At 38.2% G+C, this 13,433-nt stretch overlaps 1 protein-coding gene across 1 annotated transcript; it reads right to left on the reverse strand.

Moving 5' to 3' along the window:
• Positions 1-444: 444 nt before the first annotated feature.
• On the reverse strand, positions 445-12,627 carry TMA16 (translation machinery associated 16 homolog). Its single transcript, XM_069855801.1, is given in 8 exon segments — positions 445-687; positions 690-820; positions 2,399-2,441; positions 7,654-7,802; positions 8,839-8,923; positions 9,727-9,764; positions 11,183-11,295; positions 12,534-12,627. Coding segments are annotated over 8 exon segments (600 nt in total). The 5' UTR covers positions 12,537-12,627; the 3' UTR covers positions 445-649.
• Positions 12,628-13,433: the final 806 nt, after the last annotated feature.

Here is a 13,433-nt window from a genome sequence, read left to right on the forward strand (position 1 = left end):
TATTGAAGTCTTTCCAGCTCTCTATGTTCACGACACAGATTCTGAGAGACATTAGTCATCATTAACTGACACTCCATGTATCTCATCTTCTGCATAGATGTTTCCACCATTTCTTACACTCAAGGTGAGTGAGAAAACTCTGTATGCCTAGAGACATCCCAGCCACCAACACGAGACAGATGAAAGTTACCATTCACTGGGCCCACTGTTCACTAGGGTACCTGCTATTTATATCCTAAATGACATATATTCTTGCCATTACTGGGGAAAGGTAAAATTTCCCACCACAAAGTAATTCTAACAATGTTTGAATCCTGACTGCTCTATGACGAGGGAAAAGGTACTCAGCTAGCCAGGATTTCAGATTATAAACTACAATTACTTTGTCAACACAGAAGTGTGCCTCTTAAAGAGAAGGTACAGTATGAGAAATAAGGACACAACTGAGATTTTAAGAATTTATTTATATTCAAAATTTTTTATCCAATAATATACAGCTTTACCCAATAACATACTGTTTACTCTTTTCCATAGATACACGGGGAGCTCATAAAAATGCAACCAGCAGAGCCTTTGCAAATATAGTTAGAATTTATTCTTCTTTCCAATGGTAATTAAAATAGATTTCTTAAAATTCCCTCTGGCTGTTTCAGCTCTCGAGTATCAGCTGGTACTCATAAGGGCCACCTCTTCTGCTTTACTCAATTCTTCTTCTTTAGCTTCCACATCTACCACCTTAGGGAGACTGCAAGCAACATCCCTAGCTGAGAGCTTTTTCATTTTGATGTTTGGCAGTTTCTTTAGATCACCATCCCATTCTCTTGAAGAAAAAAAAATAATGAAAAACAATTACCAACAGAAATAGCAAGAAGGAACGGCAGACTTAATTCACCTTTTTTCAGAAGATGCTAACATAAGTGGGGCTGCTTTTCTAAATTATACTATCAGTCCCACTGCAGTATGAATAAGCCCTGTCTTCACCTATCTTGCACACTATTGCAGCTGTAATTTCTCTGTGAAGAATTAAGTACTTTCAGATTCGACCCGTATGATTTAATTTATTCCCACATACTGTTTGTATCCTCAGTTACTTCAGGTCACCTGCTTTAGGTTTGACACATTAAACTCCAGGTCACGTAAGCAATGTGAAAGCAGTTTGGAAGAGCTTCTTCATCTGGATGCTCAATTTACAGAGCTAATATCACAAGTACATAAAGTCCTTCATTATGTTTTATGGTAACTGTTAATATCTTATATGACTGACTTCAAGGGGACACAAAATCCCAGTGAGATCCCAGTAAGCATAATGAAAGTACATTATTTCAAAAGGCTGCATGAAGGAGAAATGGTCTATCTAAATATCACAAGTCAAACCCAGTACTCATTTAATAGAATGCTTGCTTGATTATAGTAAGTGCATTTCATGGATAATTTTTCTCAAGGGCAGACACAGACATGTTTGTGCTCTACCAAGCTAATTAAGCAACACCACTTCCATCAGATGCCCCAGTACAAGAAGTCAATTTTGTATTTATAAATACAGCAGCCAGAGGCCTGTCTCTTCTGATATTTCTGGCTCTATTCCAATATACTAAGATTTCCAGCTACATACCACTCGTAGCAGTTAATGGTATATCATTCCTGGCAACATAAACATTCATGCCATGTCTTTTCTAAAGTATCTTATTTGATAGAGCCATCAGCAAGAGTGTTCCTTCAATCCATTACCAAGGCATAATGGCCCAGATGAGGTAACAAGTTTCAGAGCTCACACAACTTTCAACTGGATGCAGGTTGTCAACTTGCTTAAAATTTTCAAGTAGTATATACACCAAAACACAGCTGTACTACAGCTAGAGTTGGCACTTAGAAAACATGATTAAAATCTTAGTGCTGGTTTAGTTACTTAATAAGTTCTGACTATAAATAACTTGGGTCACTACGTTATATGACTACAATTACCATCTGAAATCTCATTTCAGGTAAGAAAAGAGTCTAATTCCATTTACTAATAAAACTACATCTTGATCTTTAAACACCATCAGTAAATGCTAATCCTTTTTGTGTAAATCAGTGAACAGCTGAGGTGAGAATTTTTGGAAAAGAGAAAATATTCTCTAAGAATAGTAAAAGAAAAGATACCTAAGTTACAGAAACGGAACTTTAACTGTTTAAGCTTTCTAATGTTTTCATTGTTTTAATGATTAACTGTCACCAGCGATTAGCCTGTAACAGCTAAGAAATGTCAAAACAGCATCACCATACCTAGTTTGCTTTTCAAATGATAAGTTCTTTGACAGTTTTGCATATTCTTTTTTTTTAAGAACAGAGACATACTGCCATGTTGAACTCAGAAAGTTTTGCATAAATAGATCAGTAGAGATAACAAAAAGCATACCTGAAAAATTTAAGATGCTTCCTGTTCATAATGTCTGGGATTTCTAATGGGAATAAAATTAAATACTATTAGATATGTGACATTATTCAAGTGAGACTCACTTCAAAGAAAGAAGTGTGAGTTAAAGGGCTGAACATATTATTTCAGATTAAAAGACCTAGAATAAGAAAATGAGGATTCATAAAAGAAAGTTTCTAGAGCAATATATAGACCTCTCGCTGCTAAAGAAAAGGAAGTGAACTTGTGCTTATGAACTGTTCCAGAATTCAGATGTACCAGTCACTGAAAATCCAGTTCAAAAAGAATAGTACAAAGAAGCTGCTAAACTGCATTTTGAAATTATTTTGGAAAAAAAGTTCAAAGCACTTGTCACCACTGCAAGCAAGACAGATGACTTACAGCTATAGAACATATTCACTACAAATCTTTCTTAGTTTGGTTATAAGAAGTAATGCAAACACCTTCCAGAGAGCCATCAGACAGATTTTCTTTTTCCTTCTTTCCTTGAAGTAGCCAAAATATTCCTAGTAGATGTGTAGTTAAATTGAAGCAGAATTTCACCTATGATGCCTGAGCTGCTTTGCCTTGAATCAGTGTCATTCTTTTCTTGGTCAGTCCTAAAGTAGTTAGTGCAAGTGACCCTGTTTAACATCTTTGCCAGTTTATAGAGATGTATGACTTAAGAGCCTTGAAATGTTTGCACAGTATAAAATACCTCATTACTGTCTATGAACTCTACAGATTCCACAGCCAGCAGGTTTCTCAACAAGGAAGACAATTGCTACCTCTGTAATATTAAATCCACTTTATTATTTTGGCTCTAAAGTCTCTGACATTTCGGCAACTCCTTACACTGTCCTTGAGCAAACTCTAAACATTATGGTCCTGCCTTTGTTCACCTATCAGTTTTCCCAAGTCTTACGCTAATAAATCAGATCATGTTATCAATGCAGGATTATAAATGATTTTGCTACTACAGAATATAGGATGATGATACCACTTCCTAATCTTTGTGGCCAGACAGTCTTCACAATTCAGAAAAATACTCCTTCCCTTCATACTGGGTTACAAAGTTACCAACTGAAGAACAGTAATATGTGCAAAATGTTTTGAGACCAATTACACTGATTTCCTAAGCCTGATTCTTAGTAAATAGCTCACGGCTGAGCAGAGCAAGACAAAGAAATACTTCCTAATTCTTTTTTTTTTGTTTATCAGAACTGTAGGATAGGCAGACATCAACGCTGTATTAGGTCCATCCTTCCTGACCAAGCACTGAAACAATACCATGGTCTCTCTTGTTTTCTGTGTAGTTCCTTAAACTGCACTCTTGGAAGCATAATGCCAAATGCTGAAATATCCAAGCCCCTGGGAGAGAAAGAAGTTCTTCCTTTCTCTAGGGTACTTTACAAGGAGCAACACCCTGGATGACAGGCTAGATAAAAACTGTTAGAACTTTAGAAAAAGATAATATTCTGTGTAAGTAAGTAAATAAAAGCCATTAAACGCTTTACAAGGTGTTTTTTCAAGCAGAAAAAAAAAAGAAAAAGGTACTTTGAAGGGCTTCATTTGACAGTCTTGTCATTTAGTCCTGGTTTATCTGAGAATAACACTGAACTGTACGCTAGATCACTGCTTTGGTAGAAGGAACAAATACAAACCTCTGCCTATTTCTGGTGCAGCTGCCCCAAATTAGCCCAGTGCCACTGCTGCCAAACTCCCTGTTTACATCACCAAGCTCTATTCTAGGAGGAAACTGAGTAGGCATTGCTCCTTATATTCTGATGTTTCAAGAATTAACTAGTAAAACTGATGTATTTTCCTTTAAAGGCTGATTTCCCCAAGATTTACATTATGATTCTGTGAGAACATGCAAGGTAATTAAAAGGAAATTATCTAGCACATCTGATATTCAGATGAAATTATTATGCTCTTTTTCAACTGAAAGCATGCTAACTTTGAGTTCCAAGTTATATCCTGTAAGTATCCAGGATTCCCTTTCAACAGCTTTGCTATGAAAGGTAAGACCAGTCTAACAAAAACCACACAAACGTAATAACATCAGGAAGAAAACTGCAGTAAAAATTAATTCAGATACATTTAAGGAGTAAGGAAGTGACATGTAGCTGCTAACAAAACTCAACCTCACAGATAAGACTCAATAGTCCCTGTATAGGTACTATTTTTTTTAAGAAAAAGACTAAGATTTATTATACTTTTGGATATCTACCACTTTTGTCAACAGCCAGTAAAGAAAAACTCATTTTTAACTTACATATAACTGATATATTTATAGTTATATCCACATATAAATGATACATACATATATATATTTAGGAGACTTTCCTAAACGTGAACAAATCATATCATGTAGCCTTTTCACAGCAAATGCACGTGCATATAAGAAATAACTGAGTTCAAAAATAGGGGTAAAAAAACTCCAACAAATACTAAGTCGGTTATAAATGCTGCCCTCACTACAGCTTCCAGTGATAATAATGAGCTAGATCATTAAAGCACAGATTCCAGCTGATTTCCATTTCTCTCCAATCTCTAATTACAGTATTTAGCAGCAACTATTTTCTCTGAGTGAATAGTTTTCTAGACAGAGAGCAAAACCTGCAGCAGCTGTGATAACAAATAATGAATGATTTGAGAGCATATTTAATATGTGAGTTGCACCATGCTCTCTGAATGCTTTTCTTACTATAATAACGTCAAATTTTGCTTGCAATATTTCAGGATTCTTCTTTGTTTTTTGTTGTGCTTGTGCATTTGACATTTTTCTATCTAGTCCTATTGCTTTTCTCTGCTAGCTTTCCTCAAAGCAGTAAGAAAAAAAGGAGGAATTTAAAAACAAAGGCCAAAAGTAGATTTTCTACAACCTACCTATTTGATGACATTCACAGTACCTATCTTCCTATGACTTTATTCCCCTCCTCTAAGAAATCAAAGATTACACATTAAAACACAGAGCTAATCCCTGAATTCCTCTGCCATTGCAGGACATGAAAGTATGAAGTAACACTGGCAAAATTTTTAGAGCCGTTCACTTTCTCTATTAATAAAATATGATTTGGGGGAAAAAGGAACATGACACACAACTCAAACCTTGCTGTCATTTATATCCTAATCACAAAACAATGTAGATTTTTCATGTCTTCCACTACTCAATTTCACTGTTAGGACTGACTGTGTTTGAGTAACACTTTAACATTAAAGCCAACTTCATCATTTAACTCCAATGTGCTTATTTATTGAAGAAAAATACATAAATTTCACTACTATTTTGTATTTGACTCTCCTCAAAACAATTTTGCTTTTTGCACTTCCATGATTCCTTTTTCTCCCTTATTTCACCGAATTACTGCGGCTTCCCTTCCCTTCAACCTAATTCGAGAGATCAAATTTTCAGTCTTTTCTTTTTCTCACGTGTAGCTTGTATCTGTGTGCTACCTCCAAAACCAGAAAATATTTCAAAAAAGAGTTTAAGTGTTTCTTCTGAAAAAAGACTATGTACCTTAAGAGAAAATTTTCAGTTCTAATGCTTATGTTGCGGTTTTCATATCACTGCTCCTCAGAATATTTAATTTGATAATCTGCTGGCATAGATGGCTACCCCAAAGGAAGATAAACAGTAATAAAAAAGTCAAAGAGAATATCTGGCATCATGATTTTATTCAAACTTGTGATAATGGCTAAGGTAAACGTTTAAAACCTCAAAAATGATATCAACTAGGCTCTTATTTACAAGATTTTTAGTTTTAAGTCTTAGGAGCTTTTGTGGGGTTTTGATTATTAAAAGGTTAATTGTTAGGGCCTTCATACATATGCAGCACTCCCTCCACCACCATCTCCAGTAAGTTAAAGAAAGTACCATAGCTTCTCTGCCTGAGAAGATCAAGAGAAAAAATGCAGTTTTCTTTATTGTGGGTTATCACATGCCTATAGAATAGAGCCTGTAGACAGGATGTGTCACAACAGCCAAGGATTTCTTCCTGGATCACCTAAATTTTAATAGGAAAACTCCAGAAATATTTAAATTTTGGAAATACATCAATACTACAAGTTCTGCTGCAGTCATTCTCCCACATGAAATACATCTCTACCCTAGTGGAATGAAGGGTGGCTTTCTGAAGGTGTTTTAGGCCCACGAGTTCAGAGATTTTGGTTTTCAAGTTCACAAACCTTAAAACCCACTCTCATGAAATGCTAAAGTTCCTCATGCCACTGGTCTATCTCAGTGGAGAAGGGCAAGTCAGGTCATAGGTTTAACCCTAATAGTGAGTTTGTATACAACACTTCTTTTGAAAATATAAAGACTTCCCAAGTCCAGATAACAAAGCTGTCACGCCCCGGATCCACGAGCCATACACTCGCATCCAGGCGTGACTGGTGGAGGGAAATATGTCATTTTCTCTTTGTGGCAATCCAGAGGCCGACAAGGTCACTCTCAGGGTGAAAACCAAAACCAGTATTTATTCTGGCTCTGGCAAACATAAACAGATGATAATCCTCGGGTGCACAGCCGAGATATGGGAGTGCAGCTTCCCAAACTTACAGAAGCAGATCCAAATCTGTTCAGATCACAATCTGATCCCTGATTGCAACCAAGGTTACTTGGATCTGACCCGACACACAAACCATAAGGTAATGGGAGATGGACAAAGAGAAAGAGAGGGAACGGAAAAGGAAAGAAATCACCACATCGCTGCACCACCTCCACTATTCATTGCTGGTGCCACAAAACAAACACACAAATGGCCAGCGTTCAGATAAAATTTTTAAGGCAAAGAAAGAAGCAAAGTTAAGCTTTACAAAAGCCCATCTAAAAAAAGTGATCTAAAGAAAGTGATGTTTGTTATTTATCACATCAGCAAATAAAGCCTTCATACTTTGTATACAATGAAGGTATAATCAAGCTGCTGAACTGAATTTGCATCTAAGACAGGTGCATTAAAACTCACTGTAGTTTCAAAAGTATGTTACATATGCTTGCACTAAAGAGACAGTACTAGCAAAGACGCATGAAAGCAAAGTAGTAAAGCAGAAATATATGAATCAGTTCACCATCTTTCTCAACTTTACTTCACCTTGCCCCCCTCCTACCAAATTCCTCTGCAAGGCATACCTACCTATTAGTCAATCAGTTTAAAAAAGAACATAAAGATAACGCCTAGAAATTCCACTTCGATTCTAGCCTTGTGAGCAGGAAGAGGTGTGACCACAGGATTACTTCTAATGCTTTTACATACCTATTCCATAGCCTTCATAGAGCTGTCTTTCGCGTTCTATAGTCTGCTTGATCACAGTTTCCCGTGAACCATGCTGTCTTCCTTGTCTACCTTTAATACTGTTTTGTAATTCAATCTGTTCCAATTCATCATTGAATCGACACATATAACTGAAAGAAATAAAATGCATTTATGCTAGACGCAATGATGCAAATCTTTTGCAAAAGAGAATTATTTTGATAAACTAAGAAGTTATTTTACTAACTGTATTTATCTTCTATTTTAGTCAGAGACGTTTCTTCGATTCGAACTATTATTTTAATCTTCAAAGTGGAAGCTCCATTCAGAACTTCATTTTATTTTTTTTTACTTGCTTTTTTAAAATTATGTTTACACAAAACAAAACTGAAGATTATAATTCACCTGCTCTGGTAGATCAGCGTTAAATATAAGTATTCCTAACTTTTAATCACTAAATTTCACTACCTCAATAATAAATCTTCAAGTAAAGCACTTCTTTGGCATGTGTTATACATCATCTCACAAGTACCCAGCCCAAATCCAACAATTAAGTTTCACTGCCCTTGCAAGTATGACTAGTAACGACTACCAGTTTGCAGGTTTCAGGAACAGTGGAGGAAAGAGCTTCTAGAAGTTCATGTGTAAGAAAACATATATATTACATTATTTAGCTAGTAGGTGAAAAATGGCAACAAGCCACAGGTACATACATCCAGCAGCACAGAAATCACCGAGTTCCTTCTCAGGCATTTCAATATTGGTATATCCTACCCTAAAAATTGACCCACCTGAATATGGTTTAACCTTCTCAGCAAATAGAACTAAAGAATAAAGGACTAAGTAGAACAAAATCTGTGCATTTAAGTGTACTGAATACCTCAACTAACAAATTCATGCAATTACTACTGTCCAAATCATTTATAGTCCTTCACATACTACAAAGCAGATATTTAATGACAAAAATACCACACAATATACTGTTTACTTCAGTAATTCTTTGTGAGTATATACACCATTCAACATATAATTAACTTCAGTTGCAATAAAATCAACTCCTTGATGTCATTAATAGTAATATATAAAATGTCCTCCTCTCACATCATCACTTCACAGATCTTGTTCAATAAGAACAGTATTTTAGAAGACAAATAAAGGTTTTAATCATGTTTTTAACATTAGTCTTACCTTTCAATTAGTTCACCAGCTTCCTGCTTTGTGTACTCAATTTTACTGGGGTCAAGGTGACTTTGAAACCATTCCAATTTTTCTCCTACAAGAACACGCTTAGTATCAATGACTACACAATCACTGTAGCTAAAACACAGTCCTTCAAAGTTTTTAAAATAACCCTCCATTTTCCAAGATTTTTAATGGCATCATAGACTCACTGATACTTAGTGTACCAGGTCTGAAAGTAACTGTAACAGAAACATTTTTATATGATTTCAGATTCATTTTGTATCTTCTCTATGGGAGACAAAAAAAAAAAAAGATGTTACACTTTGCTTTACTCCAAATTAATGTTTTAAAATACCAAAGGAACAACTGCTTAAGATGGAAACTTAGGAAGGTGCCAAGGGGAAAAAAATCCAACACAACAGCTGAGCAAGAGTTCTGATCATCACAATTTTTAAAAAGATTAAATTGAAAAGTGCAGTGTCAATCATAAGAAAGCAGAAAATAGCCCAGGTTGTGTCTCAAAGTTTTGAATTTACTTGGTAACACGACGTGTCTGTTAACCTACAAACATCATTCTCTTTTATAAACAATTTAAAAAAGGCATGGATAGAAGTACAATAAATACACGTACAGATGTATAAAATAGACATTTGGTCTATATTTTCCTGTTGCAATGTACTTGTCTAATGATAAGGCTATACTCAGCCCCAAGTTCAACCCTGGATATACTGCTTGAGTGAAAAGGCTATTACAGCATTTCAACCAAGTCCATTTTAAGATTACAGAGTCAGACCATGGAAAAAGAAACACAAATGGAGTTTCAATAAAGTTGGTAAAATTTAATCTAAGCTAAAAAGTCGGGTACTGCATTGAATAATAGAAGGTTATCCTCACCAATGATACTCAAACGCAAAGCTTTGTCAGTCTTCAATCTAATAGAGGGAAAAAAATCAGATATGTTAGCCACGAATGAGTATTACACAAATAATTATCTTCATTTTGTTTCTCAAAAAACCCAGTTTTTTTGGGTCACAATGAAAGTCAAGGTAAAATTTCAAACAAGAGGAATCAAAACCAGCACTCTGGCAAGAAGTATCAGCACAGGTGCCTGTATCAATCAGTATAATTCTACCCACAGAGATAACCATTAGGAGATTTTATGGAGTGTGCTGTGTCATAATGAACAGTTAGTACATCACTCCTTCTCTTTAAGATTTTCTGTGCATGTGTTTATGGCAATATCACAGACGTAAGCACTAAGAATAAAGTATGACTCAGTTATCTTTTGTCATTAAGCTCTCCAAATGGCAGTTCTGAAGCAAGAAGAGTGTTAAGTAGTCAGTTTAGCGCTATGAAAATAATCTACTATAAAGACTGACTTACTATCAGTTGTAAGAGCACATAGATAAAACGTGAAGCAGCAGGAAAAAACTGCATATTAGGAAACTCTGCTGTCCTCAACATATGCTACTTGTCAACTCTTGCAGCAGCTCTGCTTGAGGCTACATGACACAGATATGCTAGTAAAGGGCCCCCTTCTGGTTAGAGCAACCTTAAAACTTCCCTCTGGATAAGGTTGCACATTCATCCCCAAACACTAAGTCTCTGGGGAACAGTTCAACCATATACAGACATTAACACCTTCAGACATAAGAACATTTGGGCTCAGCTGACATGGTCCATCCATGTACTAGCATCCTTTGACAGGAAATGCATTTAATATCTTTTACAATCATAGCATATCAACTAGCAAGTAGAAAAAGAATGGAAACCAAAGGCCAGACTTTTCCAGCTGTCTTTTCCCTCTGTAGAAGGGGGAAGTAAAACTTAAAAGTAGAAAACCAAACTTGCCATGGAAGAGCAGAAAATCACTAAAGATGAGTTAACTATCCAGTTTTATTCAGAAGTCTCTCTTTTGCAGGAGGGTCTCTGGGTTTTCTTTTCTATGAACTCAGCACTTCAGCAGAAGAAGCTAGACCCTAAGCAGGTTTCTTATTAAAATTTTGAGTAAAGTCAAACTAGATGACTAATCTTCATGTGAAATTATTAGCATTGTGCCTTTTAGATTATAAAAAGCAAAATGCTGTGATAAGAAGAAATCTAACTTATAAGGACAATACAAAAAAAATCAAGTAGTAGGACTATACGCTTCATGTGATTTGATTTCATGAATGCAATCCTGTCAGTTCACATGGACCAGCAGTATTAAGTTATATAGATCTTTCTTTTATCTTAAGGTTATGTCAGCATAACTGTCCCATTCCACCACCACCCTCCTCCCCCCAAACCAAAATTAACTCCTGTGATACTATCCTTCTGTCTTTGCACAAATTTTGCACAGTCAACTTACTTTTCTTTCTTTTCCTGTTTGTGTGCTTCCCTTGCAAGCTGTGCAGCTTTTCTGCTGTAGGGATGGATAACTTTTTTCTCTTGCTTCCCTCCTTGGGTTTTACGTAACTTTGGCTGAAAAGAAATAGAAGATGCTGTAAGCTACTGAAGTATAACATTAAAGGGAAGACAGGAGCACATACCATGCATCAGTACCTCAGAAAGCCCCCAGCTTACGGTAGCAGGTTATTAGTTCCACCAGTTACTCTCCTCAGCAACAAAATTACTTGAACAGGGTACATGCTGTAACAAAACTACTGGAGCACAGAAAATACCATAAGAAACCTTACCTAGTGACTACTCTCAAAATATCTGTTTTGTAGAACTCTGTAGCTAGGTAACTAAAATTACCTCACTGTACCTTTGCGGTAAATGCCCCCATTCAAGCTTCTCTCTGATTGCTGCATCTGGATTTCTGACAAAGGTCATATACAATTTGTACAACATAACAAAAAGGATATTCTTGTCCCTCCCTGCAGACCCTCATATTGTCCCTCCCTCATATCAGGCAGAGGTTTCCTTCTCTAGCTGTTTGTGCAGCACAGAGATGGAAAACTGCTTACCAATTTAAAAAATAGTTACGTTCATTTAAGTCAAGATACTTTTCGCTGAAAAACTGTTTGAACAAAACTTAAAGGATTTTTCAAACAATATGCAGTTTAAGTTCTTTGAAGTTAAAACCTGTGCGCAAAGGAAACACCTGAAAAGCAAGGAGCCTAGATACGCAATTATAATGCAGGAAGTAGTGATCAATAACAGCAGACTTTAGCACACCACATTAACTATGGCAGCATCAATGCTCAGGACCGTGAAACGCCCCCTACCGCTAAACATAAATTGTCCTGAACATTTAAAGAAGCCTCAAGAGGCCCCATGCTGCAAACCCCTCCTCGAGGGAAGGCGACGGCGCCACGGGCGGGGTGACTCGGGGGTCCCCTCGTCCCCCGGGTGGCCAAGCGCGGGGAGGAGGCATTTTTACATGCAAGGCCGGTTTGCAGCCTCTCAGGACGCGTACGGCCGCAGTGTCCCGAGGTCTCTCCAGGAACGGGAACGGAGGTTGGGGGGGGCTGCCGGCGGGAAAAGAAGGGTCGGGAACCCCGCGTGAGGAGATCTGGGGGGAGGGGGTTGGGGGAAGTGGAGGGGCTGTCAGGGGAGCTGGGGGCGTAGGGGTCAGGGGAGCTGGGGGGAGTAGGATCAGGGGAGCTGGGGGGAGTAGGATCAGGGACGGGGGGCTGTCAGGGACGGGGGGCTGTCAGGGACGGGGGGCTGGGGACGGAGCCACCGGCATCCCTCCCCTCCCCCGCCGCACGCACCATGCCGCGCGGCGCTCCTCCCGCCGCGGTGCAGCACTCTCTGGGCTCCGGGCGGCGGTGCAGCAGCCGCCGGGTTCCGGGCGGCGCACCGGCGGCGCGTTGGGCGTTCCGCGGGGCGGTCCCAGCCGCCTCGGCAGCGCCCCCAGCGGTACCGGGGGATTTTGCTTTTCAGGTGCCAAGAACTTAGACTCTGTCAAGCACTTTAAATAATTTCTAAACTATTAAACCTGAGGTGCTGGAGATCGGCCCTCCTCTGGTGCGGCGATGAAGGAGACACAGACCTCGTAATCTTCTCTAAACATATTCTTTTAATCAGCACGGCATACAGGAGTCAAATTAATAAAGTGCTACTGGTTTCTCCCATTCAGGCAGATCTCTATATAGCTTTTCGGCTTCTGACATTCAGACAAACAGGATGCTTCTAGTTTTGTCTATTCTACGCTCTCATAGCTGTTTTCAGTCGTATCTCCAATTCACTTATTTCCCAGGTGGGTTTTTTTTCCAGCCTGGCCTTCTCACACATTCAAGATTCATTATCCCATGTGTCTAGTTCAGAACACCTGGTATTTTAAATAACATTCATTCTAATATGCTTGGTAGCAGCTTCATGCTTTATCTTAGTCCCAATTAATCTTCCGTATCTTGACGTTGCTCCCACACTCTGGTTTGGACTACGTGAGACTTCTTGCCAGGTGTTAGACAGGACTTTGTGCCCCAAAACTTTCCTGTTCTCGGTAACTTCATCATGTAGGCTGACAGGCTTTGTTTCTCCCCATAAGCCTTGCCTCTTCGGGATGCTGTAGAAGTACAAGATGAAGATTTTATTGAGGGCAGGGACATGGAGGCAGGGGCAGGCAGGCATCCTACTCCGCAGCCCCCAGCAAGGAGACTCCAACACCA

Source organism: Phaenicophaeus curvirostris, chromosome 4 (genome assembly GCF_032191515.1).
Source record: "Phaenicophaeus curvirostris isolate KB17595 chromosome 4, BPBGC_Pcur_1.0, whole genome shotgun sequence".
Classification (NCBI taxonomy): Eukaryota; Metazoa; Chordata; class Aves; order Cuculiformes; family Cuculidae; genus Phaenicophaeus; species Phaenicophaeus curvirostris.